This window comes from Delphinapterus leucas, chromosome 3, assembly GCF_059928025.1.
Source record: "Delphinapterus leucas isolate spDelLeu-1000000601 "Yukka" chromosome 3, BTC_Dleu_Yukka2, whole genome shotgun sequence".
Classification (NCBI taxonomy): Eukaryota; Metazoa; Chordata; class Mammalia; order Artiodactyla; family Monodontidae; genus Delphinapterus; species Delphinapterus leucas.
In genome coordinates this window covers 156445287-156466204 of record NC_143131.1, presented here as the reverse complement: position 1 = coordinate 156466204, position 20918 = coordinate 156445287, and the positions used below count along the sequence as shown (strand labels likewise).

Here is a 20918-nt window from a genome sequence, read left to right as displayed (position 1 = left end):
AAAAAAATAGAAGTTAACATAGTGGATGATTTACAGATGAAATTATATAATATATGGGGAGGAATAAAGGTTGCAGATGAAACAAGACTGACTCTATGTTAGTAACACTGAGGTTCAGGGGTTATTATGTGGAGTTGTATTATACCAATCTTTCTACTCTTCTGCATGCTTGAAATTTTCCATTAAAAATGTTTTTAAAATTTCTCCACTTCAGACTTCATGAGCTGAAATTTAGATTCTGTGCGACTGTCCCATATCTTTACTCAACTTTATTTTATTCATGTCTTTTGACCATTACTGAGCTTCACAATTAAATGGAGAATTAGAAGACAAGAACTGTGTTTAGAGATATCCAAAGATATTTAGGGAGGTGTCAAGAAAGTGGGAATCTCCAGCACAAAGAAGTGCTGCATGGTTCAAAAGATAACTTTTTAACGATCATTTTTAATATTCATGATTAAGAATAAGAGTCATGTACAAGAGCAAGCATGGTTGCAGAATGATCTGGACCAGTAATTTGTATAAATTAAGCATGGAGCTAAATTCTGCTGATGGTTAAATTAGGAAGGAGCAGGAAGGAAGGAAGAAATAGCTGGGAAGAGTGCCTGTAGTGGCACCGAAGTCTCCGGGAACCAAGTAAGAACATCCAGGGGAGAGCATGGCAGGCACAGAGCATGTTCACTAGTCCTTCTGTCTCTACGAAACCTGGAGTCCACATTTATGGCTGGTTTGTTAAACTAGGAAACTTTCAAGGTCTTTTCAGCACCTGAGCCTGCAGCTGGGGGAATGAGGGAGAGGAATGAGATGGATGATGGTGGAGTGCTGTGCTTGGACCAGGTTGTGCAGGGCCTGAAGCTTCTTTCTTTCTTTCCTACACTGATAAATAATTATATTCTTATCATAACAGTGAAAACTACATCAAAGTATTACTGTGCAAAACTGAAATTGCCCTTCGGTGGTCTAGCCTTCTGCTCCCCACCCCCAAGGGAACCCCCAGTTTGCAGCACATCTTTCCTTTCTCTTTTCCAGGTTATAGTTGACTTTCAGGTTTCAAATCAGAAAGAGAAAATCCCAAAGCCCAGATCCAATGGTGGTTCTCCGGGCCCCCCAATACCCTGTGTTTAAATGTCAGAGCGCCTTTTATGCTGTGCTGTCTGGCCATTTCCTATCTGTAGGCCTCTTAGGCTGTAATCTCCCCGTCGCCAAGGCTCGGTTTTACTGTATTTTGGAGACTTTATTCAGGGTGACTGAACGGCAGGCTGCCTGGATAAATTAGGTCTGCCTTTCCCAAGCTGGTTCATACTTAAGGGACATTTAAGGGACCCAGCCTCCAAGTAGGGACCCAGTCAGGACACACAAACTCTGGCGGTCTGAGCTGAAGCCTCACCGAATGAAAGGAAGTGCTGAAGAAATGCACGGAAGCAACACGGCCTTGTGGGAAAGGCCCTGGACTTGCAGGAAAGATGCAGTAAAGCCGTGGGACTTACTGTCATTTCTCCAAGGCTCATGATAATGGGCTTCATAATACCCGCCTAGCTTAGGAGAAGAAACTTTTGCAGAATGAATCAGGAGCCAGGTTGCGCAGCGACCACCCCCTCGGTGCTCCCGAAGCCCGGGCTGCCAACCTGCGGTGGCCCTGTACACGCTATGGTCACTTTCTGCAGTCCGCTTCGCCTCTAGACCCTGCGGGAGCTGCGCCCTGTCCTGGTGTCCTGGAAATACGTGCTGCTGGCCCGGAGCGGGGAGCGCGGCCCGGGCCTCTGGGCCCCTCGGGCTGCGCCGCCGTCCTGCTGCCGCCCTCCTGTGGCCGCTGTGAGGCGACCTCCGGCCGTCCTGCGGGCCTCCTCCCTCGGCCGGTGACATCACCGCATTCCCGTCCCGGCTCCTCCCGCCTGCAGCCGCAGTGACAGGCGAGCCGGGCCCGGTGGCGGAAAGGAAGTGCGGGGCCGCCGCGCCGAGCCTGTCCCCGCCGAGGCCGGCTCCCCCGGGCGGCTCGGGTGACAGTGTCGCGGCTGCCGGGCGCAGGGCGGGGCACGCGCCGGGCAGAGGCGAGCGGCAGGCGGACGCTTCAGAGAGACGTGGGGAAAATGGCTGATGACTTTGGCTTCTTCTCGTCGACGGAGAGCGGGGCCCCCGAGGCGCCCGAGGAGGACCCGGCGGCTGCTTTCCTGGCCCAGCAGGAGAGTGAAATCGCGGGCATAGAGAATGACGAGGGCTTCGGGGCACCTGCTGGCAGCCAGGCGGCCCTCACGCAGCCGGGACCCGTGAGTGGGGGTGAGTCAGCCTGGTGGCCTGGGGGTTGGGGGACCTGGGGCTCGCACCCGGGGTACCGGGTGGAGTGAAGAGGGCCTGCTATGGCCAGCCAGGAGCAGGCCTGGGGCTAGTGTGTACCTGACCGGAACCTGGAGGAGATGCGGCGGGGACGGGGGGATCTTTTGGAGATCCCCACCTGAGGCCTTGCCTGGGGCTGTGGATCTGGTGGCTCCCAGGACAGAAATTCGTCATGACATTTCATCCCCAAGCCAACTCCACTATTGCCTGGCTCCGGAATCCAACACAGCCCAGGCTTGAGCTTCCCAGTAGGCTGGCTGCCCCAGGCCGAGCCCTGCAGGTGTGGGCAGAACCCCAGATCTCCCTGCCCCTCAGAAGTAGCTCCCTCCTAACAGCTGGGAAAGCAGGGGACGCTGGGTGCTCCAAGAACTCACAGACCTTCCCTGGGGAACACTTGCCATCCTGCAGTCACTGGTCTAGGCACTTTTCTTACATTTAATCATTTCATATGCATTATTAAACCCATTTCAGAGATGGCAAAACCGAGGCTCAAAAGGTACACTACTGAAACAACTAGTAAGTGACAGAGTGAGGATTCTAAACCATTTCTCTCTAACTCTAACCCTTTCCACCTGACCACACTGTCTTCCATATGCCAGGCTCTGAGTTAGACACCAGGGTGGGGGCAGGAGCACAGAGGGCTTCAGTCAGATGTGGTCCTGTCTTCCTGGGGTTGGTAGCTCAATGGTTTTCCAAAGGTGGTCCAGGACTCAGGATTTGGGGCCTGGTCCTTGCAGTACTGTGTTTATCAACAGTGTTCCTGCTCTGGCTCTGCCTGAAAGGGCAATTTCTTAACGTATCTAGTAAAAAAGTAGATATCACTTTCATGGGTACCTCCAAAACAGTGCTTGCTTCTTGTTAATGTTGTCGTTTTGGTAGGAGTTTATGGGCCTGTTGGAATAAGTGGTACCTTACATATTTTTTTAAAATGTTTACAAGTAAGGATCCTTTTAGTCATGTTTGTATTCATTCAGCATCTACTGAGCATCTACTGTGTGCCAGGCCCAGTGGGGATACAGATATGAATAAGACAGTTCCTGTGGCTTGAGGAGCTTGAAGCATCTCTGTATCCTCTTGGTATGAGAAACATAACAAGCCTTTTGTAACATATGAGAAACTGGAGGCCCAGAGAGCCTGAATATCTTGCCCAAAGTCACACAGCCGTGAGTGACAGATCTGGGACTTGATCCCAGGCTTCTCAACTGTGGGCTCCATGCTCTTTCAAATGCTGTGGCAGTCACCCTGGGAGGTGATGAGATGTAGAGGTAGGGAGAGGGGTCTTTTGCTACTCAACCAAGGCAGCAGTGGAGGACTTCTGAAGAAGCAGCAGCTCCTAGCACTTCAGCGGGACCCTCACACATCCCAGGGAATTCCTAGGAAATGTGAGCCCACGTTCATGTACCAGTACTCATTTGTCCACATCTTCCCCTTGAGACCACCAACTTCCCCAGTCGGGTTGGCCTGGGAGAGCCAGTGTCAGAACCACCTAAGAGAGAAGAAGGTAGAAGTCAGGCAGAGGGCCGCAGAGGTGGCTGGGGGTTGAGCAGGCTGTGACCTCTCCCAGGACAATGGGGCTCCAGGGGTTTACAGCCTGGATGGGAGGTTCCCTCTCCGGCAGGGGTGGTGCACAGATTGGCCCCAGACCTGAGGTGGCAGGGAGAGAAGCGGGGACATGGCCCTCTGAGGGTCTCCCAGACTCACAACCAGTAAAGCAGCAAATGCTCAGCTGCTCTGCTGAGTGGGGCACGGGGATCCGGGAGGGGTTATGGGATGGCGGCTCAATAGGTGGCCAGATAGGATGGAATTGATCTGATCCTCCTAGGCCTAGACGGTGATGAGCAAGTAATCCCCCGAGACCAGTGATGAGTGCCAGAAGCCCAAATGAGGTGCGGAAAATGTGCCTTGGGCTGCTGGGAGCTGGGCGGAAGCTCCCGCAGCCAGCACCACTCACCACCATTGAGTCTCGTCTCTTAAATGATGCCCCTGTGCTGAGTGCACTGACGTTGGGCTCCCCAGGAAACTGTTTAGTGTAGGCCTGAGCCTGAGCCACTTTGAGTCTCTCCTCTGGGGCTGGAACGACGGCCAGCCTGAGCAATGGATACTTTGTTTCCATTCATCAGCCTTGGGTAGGGCCCAGGAGGTGTGTACATTTTCACACCCAGATTTCTAAGCACTCCACCTGGCTCTGACCCCGACTTGCCCAGTCATTTCCTGACAAGCCCATTTCCCCTGATGGGCCTCAGTAACCTCCCAGGAATGTTCTGGACCCTTCCTTGTCTGCCCCCGTTCCAAAAGGGGTCAGGGATCTGAGAGAAGCAACACCCACAGGGTTATCCTTGGCACTCGTGTCTGCCGTACTCTGGTTCTGCCGGCTTCGGACTGTGGACACGTGATTATCAACGTGCCGTGGGCTACTCATTGTGGGGACAGAGACTTTTAATTCTGTGTGTGGGTATGTGTGGATTCCCAAAGAGGTTAAGCCTCATTCCAGGGGGACACTCATGGGACTGAGAGACTGGGGCACAGAGACTTTCTGAAGGCCAGGGTGGGCACCTGTGGACAAGGGGCCTGAGGCTGGGACTGGTCGGGGAGGCGGGGCCGCAACTTCCCCTCCAGAAATGCCAGGTGCACAGACCAGCGTCATCGTGAATGGACCCTGGTAACGTAAGGCCCTGGTAGAGGAGATGCCCCAGGAGAAGAAGCCACTTTGCAGAAGATGCTGCCACCAATTTAGGGGCCAGGCCACCCATGCAGGAGAAACCCCATCGGAATGCGTAGGGAGGGTGGCTGACAACGGTTGGTCAAAATCAGTCAATGTTTGGCTGTGCAAACAAAGTTGATTATAATCTATATCAGCTGGGCATTATTTCCATGGGATTAAGTATCCTTCTCTTCAGTCCCCAAGCTGAAAACACTGTCACCATTACTCACAGCTCTACCTGGCTGGTAAAGTGTACTTGTCCATCTGCGGTGATCTTGTGCAGCCTCCTGTGGGTCTTGGCTAAGAGGCATTGCAGTTTCTGAGAGTCCTCAGGCCTTGTAGATAACAGTGGGCCCCCCAAAGAGCAAGTCAGCTTCCATTTAGCCAACACTGCTCACCCTTAGGAGCTGAATGGGGTACAGAGCCTTATGAGGGAGTGAATGACCCGTGGGAGGTCACAGTAATCGCATAAGAGCGTGGGGGATTCTGTACGATATTCTGGGATACCTCAGAGTTGAGACCTTCCATCAGCACCCAGGGAAGTAGGGGAAGTAGTAGACGGCTTCCCAGAGGGGATGACTTGTGAGCTGGGCCTTGGAAAACAACTGGATCCCAAAGCACATTCTTTAGTGAGGGAAGCAGGAAGAAAGGTGTGGGATGAGGCATAGTGTGTTTGGGGAAGGAGGAAACCAGAATAGGGTTTGTGGGAGGGACTGGTGGGAAGTGAGGCAGGAAAAATGGGCAGGGCCAGATTGTAAAGATCCTCACGAGCTATGGGCCAAAGTTCAATGTACTCATTCAACAAATATTTATTGGGCTCCTATTATGTGTCAGGCACTGTTCTAGGTGCTGGATCCCAGCAGTGGACAAAACAAAGTCTCTGCCCTCCCAGAGGGCATTCAAGTGGGGAAGACAGATAATAAGCACATACAAAAATAAACATATCAGGCTGTGGTAGGTGCTACAGAGAAAATAACTGCCCAGGGGAGGAGGTAGGGGTGCTGGGGCATGAATGTCAGGAGTGGTCAGGGAAGGCCTCTAATAAGGCAGTGTTTGAGCAGCAGCTGAAGGGCGTGAGGCAGCAGCCCACATAGAAATGGGCAGGAGAGCTTTCTAGGGAGAGGGGACAGCACCTGCCGAGGCCCCAAGGAAGGAGCAGGCCCTATCGGCCACCATGGTCCACGGGAAGTGGATTTCCTTTTGGTTTGTGTTCATTATATTTTTAATTAGAGGAGTGACATAGGTAAGTGTATGCTTTTCAAAACGTCAACCTTGGCAGCTGGTTTGAAAGAGGTTTGGGAGAGGGTGAAGATGGAGGCAGGGAGGCCAGTGAGTGGACAAAAACCATTTATTCCTTCTTTCTTTAATGCACTGATTCATTTGCTTATTCAACAATTAGTTTCTGAGCGTGTCCTAAGTCACAGGTACCGTGCACGGCTCTGGGGAAGACAGCGGTGAGGATAATGGACACAGGCGTGCCCGTCCAGGTGCTTTCCACTAGCGGGACAGACAGGCCAAAGTAGTTGTACAGGTGGGCCAGGCTGGGGGCAGAGGGCGGAGGGCAACTTTGAGGATTCTTGTTGCAGCAGAAGCCACAGGAATTTGTGACTAACGAGATGTCAGGGAAAGGGACCGGGAGGAGTCACTGTTTAGGTGAGGGCAAAATCGACTCCTTCTGGGAGGGGCAGGAGGAGGAAAAGTAGGCCAGGTGCTGCCTGGTGGGGGCTGTGATTCCTGCTCTCCGAGGTGGAGCCATTGCTCAAGGCACCACAGGGACAGGCAGAGACCTGCAGGCCCCTCTTCCTGAGCCCTCGCAGACCCTGCCCTGGGCCTCCAGAGCCTCTGCCTGTTCACCAGGCACAAGCTCCACAGACAGTTGGGCCATTCCCAGCCGTGGCTGAGGGGAAATAAGTTTTGGGTAGGTGAGGACCTATTATTGGCTGGGTGACCTTGGGCAATCACGTAGCCTCTCTGAGCCTCAATTTGAGAATCTGTAAAATGGGTTGATGACAGCTTTGTCACAAGGCTATGGTGAAAATCAGAGGTCATAATGGCTGTGAGAAGGCTTTGTGCACAGTCAAGGATTGAGCCCAGGTTATTTGCATATCCATTATGTGTGCGTGTAGGGCGGGGAGTTAGTACGCACATGGACATATACAGAGGTTGCTTTGGGGGCTAATGTAAGACCCTGCTTGCTATAAGCTGAGCAATGAGTGATGCTGTCTTCTGTTCTCTTTCCAGCGGGTTCTGAGGACATGGGGACCACAGTCAATGGAGATGTGTATCAGGTAAGCAAGATTCTGTCATAGCAGGGGAAGGGACCGATAGCCTGGGTCTCAGTAACCTTTGGCCCCCATCATGGGTAGGATTAGGGATTCAAGTTCTGTTCATTGGGATGGGAACATCAAGAAAGATTTTGATGTGGTTCTTTTGGTCATGTAGGAGAAGGGGATGAAGAATAAGGACCACAGGGATCAATGGGGTGTTGCCTCAGGTTGCCCGTGATGATGTCCAGCTTCCAGAGGGAGAGATTAAGTGGCCTGCAGTGGCATGGACTAAAGGAAACACAGGGCCCTGCACACGTGTGTGCCATTGGTGGGAGGCTGAAGCCAGTGGTCATCTGCACCATGTCTGAGCATTTTAACTGGGTGAGCCTTGGACCCAGAGATTCCACTTCTCAGAATTTTCCCAAAGGAAATAGCTGGACAAGGACACCCAGATTCTTTGCAGGATTATTTATAATAGCAGACAAACTGGAAACAACCTAAGTGCCTAGTATTGAGGGCCTGGGTAGGTAAATTGGAAAACCATTCTGTTGTTAAAAAGAGCAGTCAGAGCTTTCTGTATTGACATGAAAAGATGCCTATAATATAGTAAATGGAAAAGCAGCTTGCAGAATAATATGCACAGTATGGTCCTGTTTTTTATTTTAGAAATATGTTTTCATGAAAGATCTGAAAGGATGTGTACCAACTGTTAACAGTGGTTAGCCCCGAGCTTGCGGGAGAAGGGGGGATAAGGAAAGGGCTTTCACTTTCACTGGATTGTCTTAAAATTCTTTGTAGTGATCCTATAACACACATGCGCACACACTCACCCCCCCAAAAAAAAACAGCTAGTAAAGATATTTCTAGTTAAATACTGCTTCTCTCCACACTCACTTAACCCCCCTCCCTTCATACATACACAGTTCATTTTGAAAGTACTTAAAGAACTTGGACCACAAATAGCATCCCCAGGACCCCACAGATGCAACAGTCTTTACCCCCAACCTGCAGATACCTGGGTGGGGGCAAAACCTTCACTGGATAAACTTTAATTCCCACTGGACTGGCTCAAAGACCCTTGACTGCTGGGGCTGCAGCTGCAGGATCTCCTGAGCTCTGCTTCGTTGAGGAGCTGGCCTCCTAAATCCTCAGAGAGAACAAACAATACTTTCTTATGTAAGAGAGATGGGCTGGTACCTTACACAGGGCAACTGGCCAAGTCCCATTTCTGGAAAATTACTCAACTACCAGCAAGCTGGAAAAGTCAGTCTCTAGGACTTTAAGGGCTTCGTGTCTCCCTGGCCCTGAGAGCACCAAATAAGCAGCATTGACGCCGGTACAGTTTGGCAGAGCATTGAAACTCAGGCTGCCCCTGTCCTGGGCACACTCAAAAGGACGTGGCCTGACCCAAAAGGTCAGTGTCCTAAAGTGGCCCTGGAGCTGGAGATACACTTGGGACCAGAGAAGTACCTAGAACACCATGAGCAGGATAATTTTCCCTTTCTATACATTAGGATCTTGAGGCCTTCTCCCTCCCTGCCCCAGGCCTCGCTTTGTATTTAATGGATCTGAGAAACCCTGGGCCTCCTCCCCAATCTCGGTGGGAACTCTTATTCTCCCTGCTACCAAGAATAACCCCAGCTATGTTTATCTGTAACTCATTTCACATCTGTGCCACGTTAGCATCCTAACAGGCAGGGGAGAGGTCACAGATGAGGCGAGTCACTCAGAAGCTTAGTGGCCAAGTTCAGGTTCATCTAGGTCTCCTGCCCCTGATCTGGTGTCCTTTGTACCATCCCCTTGTTGCTGGAGCAGGCAGGCCACAGCCCCTGGCTGGCGGGTGGGAAGCCCCTGCAGACTTTTCTTAGGATGGAGCATAGAGCAGGGTCTGGCTTGTGCACCCCAGGCGTTCAAGGGTCCTGGGCAGAACTTTCCTGCTACCTTTCTTAATCTTTTCTGGAAGGCTATGGGCCACTAGGGGGCCCAACTGTGAACCTGATCCCCAACAAGGCCTAAGGATAAGCCTGCATCCCCGTTGAGCTACTTAGAGGAATCAACAGCTCAGCTCAGCTTAGCTTTAGCTGGTCAATCCCACAGATTGGTTATGCCTCATTCTCCTGGCTGTCCCTGGAGTCACAGTACATGCTCGGCCAGCATGGCCCCCCGGAAGCCCTTGTGGTGGTATCCAGTGTCCAGCAGAGGGGTCCCTCGGGAGAGGAGTGCTGGGGAGCTGGGCTGAGACAAGCCCGGCCCTGACTGTAGCCTGTGGCCTTTTGGTCCACAGGCCATTCCCGCCTGACCTCTTCCCTTTCGAGCTTGGGAGGGGCTCAGAGCATTCCTGCAGCCCCTGGTGAGCCCTCCTGGGCTGCCAGCCCCACTGGCGGCTGACCCGATTTCCTCACTGCGACAGTCAAGTGATTAAAGAGGAGCCCGACTGTGGCCCTCCCGACCTCACTGCTCACTGGCAGGGGCAGGGCAGGAAAATAAGTCCAGAGCAGCTGGAGAAGGGGAGCCAGCAAATAGCTTCTCAGGGCCTTGTCTGCTGGCAGCACCACTGTGTTCTTCCTGGTTGTGGTGATGGTACAGCGCAAGCCGGCCTGCTGGGGGCATGCCACGGGCAATGGTGAGCCCTGCAGCTCTGCCACCCGTGCATGTGCATGTGCATGTCCGCTACAGGCTACAGGGGTCACAGGGCAGTTATCGCATTCAGGCCCCATTTTGCACCCCGAGTGGGATGTTGTCACTCCCATTTGACAGGTGACGAAACCTAAGGAGCCCAGGGAAGGGACTTCTTAAAGGTCACACATCCAGTGAGTCGCAGGAGGGGACTTAAAGCCCAGTCGCTCTGATGCTGTGTCCCCGTGCCCTCCACATCGCTTTGCAGGCAGCCCCTCATTCCTTCATTTAGTCAACTCGCATTCTGAGTGCCATGCGCTGTGCTCAGGGCCTCAGATGTAGAGGCAAATCCCATGGATGTTTGTCCTCGAAGAGCTCAAAGGACAGAGACCTGAAAGTCATGCAGGATGGCAAGGGCTTGGGTGTGGGGCTGGTCTCAAGAGTTCTTACTATGCGTCAGGCACCACCCAAAAGCTTTATGTGGATTAACTCATTTCATCCTCCCAACACCCCTACGATGTAGGTTCTGTCATTATCCCCATTTTACAGATGAGGAGGAGGATGCACAGGGAGGTTTAATAGCTCTGGTTGCACAGCAGCAGCAGGGAAGAGCTGGGACCTGAACCAGGCTCAGGCGCCAGACGCTGCACTGAAGTCAGAGAGTGTGACAGGGACGGATGTTGGAAGTGGGTTCCAGGCTGCCCAGGGGCATGTGGGTGGTCCTGGCTAGGGGGACAGCATGTGCAAAGGCACAGAGGATAAGACACGCATTCGGGGGCTTGCCTGGAGCCTGGCACCTGCTGCAGAGAAGGGTGTGCTGGGGGAACCTGAAGAGACCACGGGTGCAGGGCTGCTGTGCCCGCAGGCGGAAGGGATGGGGGTTGGGGGGGCAGGCACAGCTCCCAGCCAGAGCCTGTTACTAGGCCGTGCTGGTGGAGGACGCAGGCCCAGCTTGGCCAGGCTTTGTGCCCAGGGCCTGAGCACAGCATGCTTGGACCACACTGAGCAGCGCCCCTGGATGTGCAGTGCAGCTGCTCGAGGCTCCGCCACCCCCCCCACCCCGCCCCAGAGAAGCCCTAGGGTCTCTCAAGCTGCTCCTACACCCAGACTGCTCCTACGCAGGGCGCTGTGGCGGGCTGCGGCAGAGGAGTTTGGATGGAGTCAGACAACCTGCGCTTCATTTCTGGCTTTTCCCAGCCGGACAGCTTTGGACTAGTCACTGCTCTGAGCTGGATTTCTCATTTGTGAAATTGGGATTAGAAGCCCTGCACTGCTGCCTCCGCAGGTCTGTTGAGAAAAGTGCTCTGTAGCCCTGGAAGCTGCTTCTAAATCCCTGACCTAGCCACTGAGTGAGCCAAGGGGGGTGCGTGTGTGGGTGTGAGAGAGACAGACGGGGAATGGGGCGTGGGGCAGTGGGAGGAGGGGGTGCAGTCTCTAATCTTGGGATGGTAGACTTATCAGGGAGACCAAAATCACGTGACACAGAAGTAACTTTGGTCCCTATTGGCTATGTATGGACACACGTGTGGCTATGTGTGACACCCAGGAATTCAGTTTGAATTCTGGCCCTGCCAGTTCCTGGCCAGGTGACCCTGGGACTTTGGAGCTAGACTTTTCCTACCTGTAAAACAAAGATAATGAAACCCACCATGTAGGGTTGTAAAGACCAAAGGGAACTGTTTAATTGCAAGTTCTCTGCCAGTTTTAAAACGCTGTAACCTGTGAGTCTTAATTTTGGGGCAATCTTGATGGAGATGGTGGGTCCTGAAGGACACCATGGGATGACTTTTACCCAGAGGACCCCCTCCAGCCCACCTCTCCCACCCCATCTGCTCCACACCTGGTAGCATCTCTGTACTCAGATTTTTCCAAAGGCACCGGCCTCATGTGGTCCTTAAGCTGCCAGCTCTTGGTCTGAAATGCCCTTTCCCTATCTCTTCCCAGCCTACTCTGCTCCCAGGCTAGAAAGGTCATGCCCTCCCTTGTCCCCACTCTTTTCATGACCCGTGTTATGCATGTACCCCAGCCATGATCCTCATTTGTGAGGGACTCCCTCTGCAAGCTCCCGGACGATGGGCTGTCTCGTTCATCCCTGACCTCTAGCCTGAACATCGGTTAATTCATTCAAGTAATGTTCTTGAAATCCTCCTACAGCCAGGCCCTCCATGGTCTACATACTATAAAGAGACAGGCAGTTTCTGTCCTCATGGAATTCCCTTACTGGGGGGGCGGGGTAGGGTGGGGTGGGGAGGGCAGATAGTAAACATGTAAACAAACCAGGCTTTTAAGATATCCTGAGTGCCAATAAGAAATAAAATGTAGCACCTGGATAAACACGTAGAAAGTAAAAGTAACTGCATTTGTCTGCAGACGGGACAGTCTATAGGATTGGGCAGAGGTCCTGGTAGCCTAGCCTCAGGACAGGGTTGTTCCCAGAACTGGAAAGGTACATCCGTGATCAACTCGTGTTGTCCAGATTAGGGCCCTGGAAAGGCCCCTCGAGATGTCTTGAGAGACTCTCTCAGTTGAAGTGTAATGCTGGGCAGGAAAGAGGAATAAGGACAGTGCCCCAACTGCCCCACCCAAGGGTGGGCCTGATCCGAGGAGCCAGGCTGCACCTCTCCGCCCTGGGCCTGCCCTTCCTTCTCCCCAAAGACAGCTGGAGATGCAGCCCTGATGTTCCATCTGCGTGCTCCTTCGCCCTGCTGCCCACAGCCCCTTGGGCAGACGCTTACCCAGCCCTTCTTCTGAACCGGGCACATACATGCTGGCCCTGGGGGGGATCTTCATCCACATGGCCACTGCTTACTGATCACCAGCTGTATGCCCACAGCAGGCACCACTGGACAGATGTTGTTGGGTGGGGAGAAGATACGCTGGTACTCGTGACAGTTTTAATGAGTGCTTGCAGGAGGAGCACAGGGAGCAATAAAAAGATGGGACAGGAGTTCAGAGGCTATAAACAAGGTCCTGTCCTGCCCACCGGGAGCTCACGGTCCAGCGGGGAGACACCCGCAGTAGAAGGTGAGGGTGTGACAAGAAGCACAGAGAGGACAGGGTGTGAAATCTGTTTTGGGGCTGGGAAATATCCCAGAGCTGGTGACCTCTGAGCTGGAAACTTGTGGGGTGGAATAAGATTTCATCAGCCAGAGAAAGGAGGGAAGACAACTGAAGGCGAAAAGCACAAAGGAGACAAAAGCCGGCAGCATGGGCATGTGGGATGTGTGCAGACAGGAATGTACAGGGCGGACAGAGCACCAGAGTGGGCGTGCCAGGAGATGGGGCTGGATCATAAAGTCTCCAGCTTTGCGAGACCAGGGGGGAGCCCCATCCTTGTTGGGCTGAGCTCTCAGCCTGCAATGCTTCAAGTCACCACCCTGGCAGGTGGCGTGGAGAATTGGGCAGAGCCCTGGCTTGGGAGCCAGAGGACTGGACTCTGGCCCTGCTTCTGCCACTGTGTTGTGCCATCTCTCCTGGCCTCAGTTTCCTCCCCTATAAAATGGGAATTAATAATAATAATAATTCTAGCTACCATTTACTGAGCCATCACTCCATGCCAGGCACTCTTGTAAATGTCTTATAAATATTGTTGCATCAAATCCTCACAACTAGCTCTTAGAGGTACTTTTATTACTATTCTCACTTCAGATGAGAAAACTGAGGCCAGGCAAGGTTGAGCAACTTGCCTGGGCTACACACATATATAGCAGGCAGTAGAGGTGGGATTTGAACCCAGATGGTCCAGCTGCAGAGTCTGAGTTTTTCATCACTGTACAGTCGTAGCCATGGCCACCCTGCCTATCTCAGGGCTGCTCGTTCACTCAGCAAATAGTTATTGAGTACCTGCTACATGCCAGGCATTGTGCTAGATGCTGGGGACACAGCAGTGAACAGGACAGGCAAGGTCCCTGTTGCCACAAGGGTGACATTCTGATGGAGGAGACAGACAATGGACAAGTAAGCATATTATAAAGTGAGGCCATTTGGGACTGTGTTATTTGGTAAATAAAACTAATAGGGCAGGGCTTTAATGATAGAAACACAGGGAACTCTCTGAGTGCCAAGAAGCGTTTGAAGTTCTTTACACTTTTTTAACTCATTTCATCCTCATATTAACCCTGTGGGGTGGGTGCTATTTTGTAGCCCATTTTATGATGAGGAAAGTGAGGCACAGAGAGGTTGAGTAACTTGCCCACGGTCACACAAGGAGCAGAATTACTGGCAGAGGGCACAGCAAGTGCAAAGGCAGGGTACAGTCCCAGGAGACAGTGGGTATGAGGTGGTTTGAGATGTGAGGGGGTGTCCTGGTACTCAGGTGCCAGACACAGAGGGGCAGGTGGACAGGCTGGGTACACTGCCGTGTGTTTGTGTCCTAGGAGGCTAACGGTCCAGCTGATGGCTACGCTGCAATTGCCCAGGTCGACAGGCTGACGCAGGAACCCGAGAGCATCCGCAAATGGAGAGAGGAGCAGCGGAAACGGCTGCAAGAGCTGGGTGAGGGCAGGGCTGAGTGTGCAAGCTGGGCTGGTCCCCCTGGCCCCGGGCTCCCCACTGGGTTGGCTCTCTGGGACACGGTTGGGTGGGGAAGCCTTAGGCTATATGGGGGCCTGCCCCACCTTAATGTGGGATTAGCTGAGGATGGACCCAGGGCTGCCTGCCGGGGCCGAGGGGAGAAGCAGCAGCCAGAAGCACAGCCAGCTGTGCCTCACATCCCTCCTGGAAAGCTGCTGCTCATTCACCTGTTGTGGGTTGCAGATGCTGCCTCCAAAGTGATGGAACAGGAGTGGCGGGAGAAGGCCAAGAAGGACCTGGAGGAATGGAACCAGCGCCAGAGTGAACAAGTTGAGAAGAATAAGATCAACAACCGGTGAGAGGAGCTGTGAGGGTGCGAGGGGACTGTAGGGTCATGAGGGAACTATGGGGACATGAGAGGACCTACAGGGATATGAGGAGCTATGGGGACATGAGAGGACCTTTGGGGACATGAGAGGAGCTACAGGGATATGAGGAGCTATTGGGGACATAAGAGTACCTATGGGGACACGAGAGGACCTATGGGGCATGAGAGGACCTATGGGGCATGAGAGGACCTATGGGGACGTGAGAGGACCTACAGGGATATGAGGAGCTATGGGGACATAAGAGGACCTATGATGACATGAGAGGACTGATGGGGACATGAGAGGACCTATGGGGACATGAGAGGACCTACAGGGATATGAGGAGCTATGGGGACATAAGAGGACCTATGGTGACATGAGAGGACTGATGGGGACATGAGAGGGCCTATGGGGACATGATAGGACCTATGGGGACATGAGAGGACCTATGGGGACGTGAGAGGACCTACAGGAATATGAGGAGTTATGGGGACATAAGAGGACCTATGGTGACATGAGAGGACTGATGGGGACATGAGAGGACCTATGGGGACATGAGAGGACCTACAGGGATATGAGGAGCTATGGGGACATAAGAGGACCTATGGTGACATGAGAGGACTGATGGGGACATGAGAGGGCCTATGGGGACATGATAGGACCTATGGGGACATGAGAGGACCTATGGGGACGTGAGAGGACCTACAGGAATATGAGGAGTTATGGGGACATAAGAGGACCTATGGTGACATGAGAGGACTGATGGGGACATGAGAGGACCTATGGGGACATGAGAGGACCTATGGGGACATGAGAGGGCCTACAGGGATATGAGGAGCTATGGGGACATAAGAGGACCTATGGTGACATGAGAGGACTGATGGGGACATGAGAGGACCTATGGGGACATGAGAGGACCTATGGGGACGTGAGGAGCTACGGGGACATGAGAGGACCTATGGGGACAATGAGAGGAACTATGGTGGGGGGACTGTCTTGAGGATGGGTGATTTGGTGGCAAGAACGTGGAGGAAGGAGAAGCCGAACCCACAATGATGTTTCCTCAGTGGCCTGTGGAACTCAGCGCGCTGAGCTCTGCAGAGCTGGTATGCCGTTAAGCTCTGACCTCCTCACCACGACAGACAAAAGTGAGTCTGCCAGTAAGCAGATGAGGTCCTGGGACCCAGTGGGATGTAAGCCAGGCCGTCCTGGAGCCCAGTGGCCAACAGCTCGACCTGGGCCCCCTGTGGCCATGGTTATCATGACAGAGAACACAGGCCTGGCAGGAAGGGAAGAACCAAGCCGTGTGCAGGATTTTATTGCTTATAGAAATGATAATGCTTCGACCCAGAAGTGGCTAAAGAATAAAGGGAAGTTAGTGGCCTATATAACTGGAAAGGCCAGGGGTAAGGGCTGCAGACCCAGTGGACTCAGGCACTGAAACAAAGTCCGTCAGTGCTCACTTTTACTGTCTCTCGGTCTGCTTTCCCCTACGTGGCCTTCACTCTTGGGCATACACCCCTGGGATGGGGGCAAAGGTGGCCACTAGCAGCTCCAGGCTTCTGCTCGATTTTCTTGGCAACTTCAGTGAATATAAGCCTCTTGCTCCCAACAGCTCTAGCTGAAGTCCTCCACCTGACCTTCATTGGTCTGGTGTGGGTCACGTGCCCACCCCAGGCCCAGTGATTGTCTCGGGGGAGGGACTCTCCCATAGACCCAGCTTGGTCGATAGTCCCATTACTTGGGTTGTGCATGGGGTCCGGTCCCACCCAAACCACAGGGACTGAGTGGGGGCAGCTGATGCTTCAAAGGACAATCAGGATGCCCTTCCTGGAAGAAGGGGGACAGATGTTGGTCAGGAAAGATAGCAGAGGCCCACCGGAGAATACCTTGCAGAAATGGTCTCAGATTAGAGACTGCCAGCAGCCCCTGCCTCTGAGGCTGTGCACTTCAGGGTACAAGACTTGCCAGAAAGGAAAAGGCTGGCTCTGGGAAGCCACCAGCTGGAAGCTGCTGCATGCCAGGCCCTGGGCCGGGCACTGCGGAGGCTGAGCTGAGAAGGACGCAGTCTGTGTCCTCAAAGAGCAGAGGAGGGAAACACACGGGTACAGCTGAACTCAGTAGTAGGGCCCTCTGCAGGAGAGCTGTGGAAGCAAGGGATGTGGGTGGCGGAGGGACCTCTGTGTCTAGGGACCTGGGCTTTGGAAGGTGGCTAGGAGTTCACCAGGAGAAAGAGGGCAGGGGGTGGGGGAGGGTATTCTAGACTAGGGAACAGCATGATACGAAAGAAAGGACGTTGTGCTTGGGCACCAGGGAGCGGCGGGAGACAGGGCCGGAATGAGGGCTCCCATGTGCAGGGCCTCGGAGGCAAGGGGCAGGCAGACACAGGCGGTGGGGAGCCACTGAAGGTTTGTAAACAGGGGGACTAATATGATAGGGCTGAGTTTTAGAAAAGGCCACCCACTCGGGTGGGTGGAGGATCCCTGCTCTCCTCTCAGGACTGTGGAGAGTTGCTGAGCCTTCCAGAACTATGCTTCCTAACACGTCTCCAACTGGAGGTACTAACGCTGTCTCTCTTTCTCTTTAACCCTCTGCCTGTCTGTCCATCTTGCCATCCCGTCTTCCCCCACCTAACCCCCTTCCCTCAAGGATCGCCGACAAAGCATTCTACCAGCAGCCAGATGCTGATATCATCGGCTACGTGTACGTGTCTCCTTTGCTCCTCTGCAAGGGCCTGTGTGTGGCTGGCAGTTTCTTGAGTCTCCCCCTTGTGGGGTATAAATGAGTATGGCTGGGCCTGGGGCAATGATCAGAGCAGGAGGTGAGCCCGAGGGGTGGGTACAGGCACCAACCCTCCCCTCCATCCCTCCAGCAAATGTTTATTGAGCATCTTTGAGACAGCTTTGCTAAAATCCAGGCAAAGAAAAGAAAGGAATGTCGGGCCATCCCCAGGTGAGAGAAGCAAAGGGCAAAGCAGCCCAACTCCCTCCTTCTGAGATGCCTCTTGGAGGGGGGAGGTGGGGTGAGTCTTCTGTTGAACAAACAAACATTGAGTGCTGGTGCTAGAGGTATAAAGAATGCACAGCCATTCCCCGCTCCTGCCCACAAGTGCACTGCTCCTCCTTAGAACTTCAGCCTGAATTTGGTCATGAGCCCCTGTCCAGACCACCAGCGGTTCCCTTTCACATGTTTCTGCTTTGAGGTCTAGTTGGTCCTGTGCCTGATCCAGACCAGAGATGGCAGAGATTTCCTCTTATGCCGCCCCGCTGGCTGGTAGTGACAGCCTGGACAGTGTGCTGGGGATTGTGAAGCCGAAGAAAATAATGCAGTGATGAATGTGTGATGATTGCCACGTGTGTATGTGCCAAATATTTGCTGTTCCTCGCTCTGGATACGCCCTTGGCAGGCCTCTGACACTGTCTGGGCTAACGCTTCTCTCACAGATCATGGGACACACCAGAATAACAGCTTTCCACTCCTTCCTTCCGTCCACTCTCCCATCTGTCCAGTGCCAGTCTCTGGTCAGACAGGAGTAAGACACACACGGTCTGTCCCCCCAAGTTGCTCATGATCAAGAGCGTGTTGTGATAAGAGCCACATGCAAGGACACAGTGGGCTCAGGGAGAGCCCGGGCAGGCTTCAGAGGTCAGAGTCCGCCGGCCCTTAAAGTGTGAGAAGGAGTGTGCTGGGTGGGGAGGGTGAGAAGGGAATGGCATCCTAGGTGGGAAAAGCTGCTGGGGCAAAGGCGATGAGATGGGAAATATCTAGCGGCCTGCAGCGCCTGGAGCGGTGGGAATGGGGAGAGAAGGTCAGTTTGGAGCCAGTTGCAAAAAGCCTGTCGTGAGATGTTAAAAAGCTCAGACTTGATCCTGAAGGCAGCGGGGAGCCGTGGGAGGTTTCAAGCAGGAGAGTGGGGATGGAAGAAGGGCATCGGCGCTGAGTAATACCACAGGGCGTTCAGTGCTCCTGTTGCACCCGAAGAAGTGGTCCAAGGAGCACCCAAGGGAGTCCTGAAGAGAGGAATAGTCTAGACCAGCGCTTCTCAGACTTCCATGTGCCTATGAATCACCAGGGCCTCTTGTCAAAATGGAGATTCTGATTCAGAAGGACTGAGGTGAGGCCATGATTCTGCATTTGCAACAAGCTCCATGGTGATGCCGGTGCTGCTGGACCATGAACCCCACTTTGAGCAACAAGGTTAGAGGCAAGCCTCTTGACCCAGAAGAGAGAGCTCCTAGGATCGCTCCCCTCAGCCCCACTGGTCAGCCAATGCCACACAGCACCTTACATTTTCTCAAGCCTACACACACCTGCTACGTTGTTTGATTCTCAGGCCAGTGAGACAGATCAGCAAGGTGGAGGCACTGATCCTCCCTTCCCAGGTTAGGAAATAAGCACACACCAGGGAAGCAAGATCACTAGCAAGGGGCCAGGTCACCTGATCTGGGGCCGGCTCATCCTGAGCCGTGGGGATCATGTGGAGAGCTCCCTGCCATCAGTCAGTGCCTGGCATGTGGCAGAACTGGTCCTGCTTGAGATGCAGGGGGCTTCTAAGGAGAAAGGGGCTTTAGGGACACTTGTTAGCTAAACAGGACAGAGACCCAGCCCTCCCCACCCCAGAATCCCTCATTGCTTTTCTCTTAATGATTCCCATGTTTAGGTTTTGTCCACTAAGCTACATTTATTATACTTTGTTTCCCCATTGTTCTTTAATCAGTGGCTTCTGTAACTGTCAGCCAGAACTTCTGATGAAAAACCCACCAGTTTCCATCCTAATTTGATTCCAATCAAAGGCAAAGACTCCAGTGGAGCATTCCTCAGGCTGTGGCACCAAAGAGATAATAGTCATTTGGGGCTAAAAAGAGTTCTGTAGTCAAGTATGCTTGGGATATGGCAGATTCTATATCCATCGTGTACTCACATTTGTGGTGCACATAAGCACATTAAAGGCTTTGCAAGTCTTGTTTTGAAGATCTTCTTCAACTGATTCTTCTATACATTTTTAAGCACAGCTCTTTTCTAAAGAACACTTATAGGGTCCACAGAACCCCGAGGCAATGCTGAACAAGAGACTTCACCTAGGTGGTTAGTTAATGTCCTGCTCAGTTTTTGGAAATGTTGAAAATAGCTGAGATACTGCATTAGTTCCTCCAAGGGCCTTTAGGTGTCAGGAGCCCCAGTTTGGGAACTCTTGATAGAGAGGTAATGAACAGACAGTGCTGGGGCAGGGGTAGGAGGCTACTTGAGCTACAGTGGCAAGGGAAGACCTTTCTGAGGAGGTAAGGCCTGCACTCAGACCTGAATTACCAGAAGCAACAAGCCATGAACAGGTCTGGGGGAAGAGGTGACCGAAAGTACAAAGGCCCTGAGGTAGGACCAAACTAGGCTTCCTCTGATGACAAGGCTGTTCCTGGGGGCCTGAGGTCAGAGGGCCCGGGGCTGGGGAGGAGACGTCTAGACAAAGGACCCCAGAGTAGGCTGGACAAAGCAGCCTTGCTCAGTGGGAGCAGAGCATCACTGATTAAGGGGAAAGGCAGACAGCTATGAAACCTCTGTCCTATCTCCACCTGCAGGGCATCTGAGGAGGCTTTTGTGAAGGAATCCAAGGAGGAGACCCCAGGCACAGAGTGGGAGAAGGTGGCCCAGCTGTGTGACTTCAACCCCAAGAGCAGCAAGCAGTGCAAAGACGTGTCCCGCCTGCGCTCGGTGCTCATGTCCCTGAAGCAGACGCCGCTGTCCCGCTAGGAGCCTGCCGCCAACATGGCCGCCATACAGGGGCCGGGCCGGGCAGAGGAGGAGCAGCTGCTTTGGCCAGGGGGGAAATGCCTCCAGCAGCTGCTACACAGCCTATTCCGTTCCTCGCCATCTCCCGGGGCCGGGAAGGGGAACCCTCACCCCTCTCAACTGTCATTCCCTCACGGCCCTACGGCCCAGCCCCTCACATCTCCTCTCAGTCCACAAAATTGTGACTGTCCCTCCTGATGTATTTTTTTTTCTTGGCTTAAAGGGTGTGTTGTTAACTCTTTTTACACTTATTTCATTCTCATTTCTCTGGAAGCCACAAACTGGTGTCAGGGCTGTTTGTGCTTAGAACTTTCCCAGCTTCATGGGCTTGAGAGAAGG

The 20918-nt window shown here is 53.2% G+C and overlaps 1 protein-coding gene across 3 annotated transcripts; it reads left to right on the top strand.

The window, feature by feature from the left end:
* Positions 1-1929: 1929 nt before the first annotated feature.
* On the top strand, positions 1930-20820 carry LOC111169822 (clathrin light chain B). Of its 3 annotated transcripts, XR_016392865.1 has the most exons (7): positions 1930-2274; positions 7274-7320; positions 14292-14409; positions 14671-14782; positions 17445-17498; positions 18868-18992; positions 20369-20457. XR_016392865.1 is itself a non-coding variant. In XM_022564329.3 (6 exons), the coding sequence occupies exons 1-6, from the start codon at positions 2088-2090 to the stop codon at positions 20538-20540; spliced, it is 690 nt and encodes a 229-aa protein (XP_022420037.1). In that variant the 5' UTR covers positions 1930-2087; the 3' UTR covers positions 20541-20820. The 3 variants fall into 3 exon arrangements, 2 of the variants coding, with proteins under 2 accessions (XP_022420037.1, XP_022420036.1); XM_022564329.3 differs by lacking the exon at positions 18868-18992 and having other exon boundaries at positions 20369-20820; XM_022564328.3 differs by lacking the exons at positions 17445-17498; positions 18868-18992 and having other exon boundaries at positions 20369-20820.
* The last annotated feature ends 98 nt before the right edge of the window (positions 20821-20918 follow it).

Coding starts and splice junctions, on each gene's coding strand:
- LOC111169822 (XM_022564329.3), top strand. CDS start 2,088: ATGGCTGATGACTTTGGCTTCTTCTCGTCGACGGAGAGCGGGGCCCCC. Junction 2,275..7,273: donor GCCGGGACCCGTGAGTGGGG/GTGAGTCAGCCT, acceptor TTCTCTTTCCAG/CGGGTTCTGAGGACATGGGG. Junction 7,321..14,291: donor TCAATGGAGATGTGTATCAG/GTAAGCAAGATT, acceptor TTTGTGTCCTAG/GAGGCTAACGGTCCAGCTGA.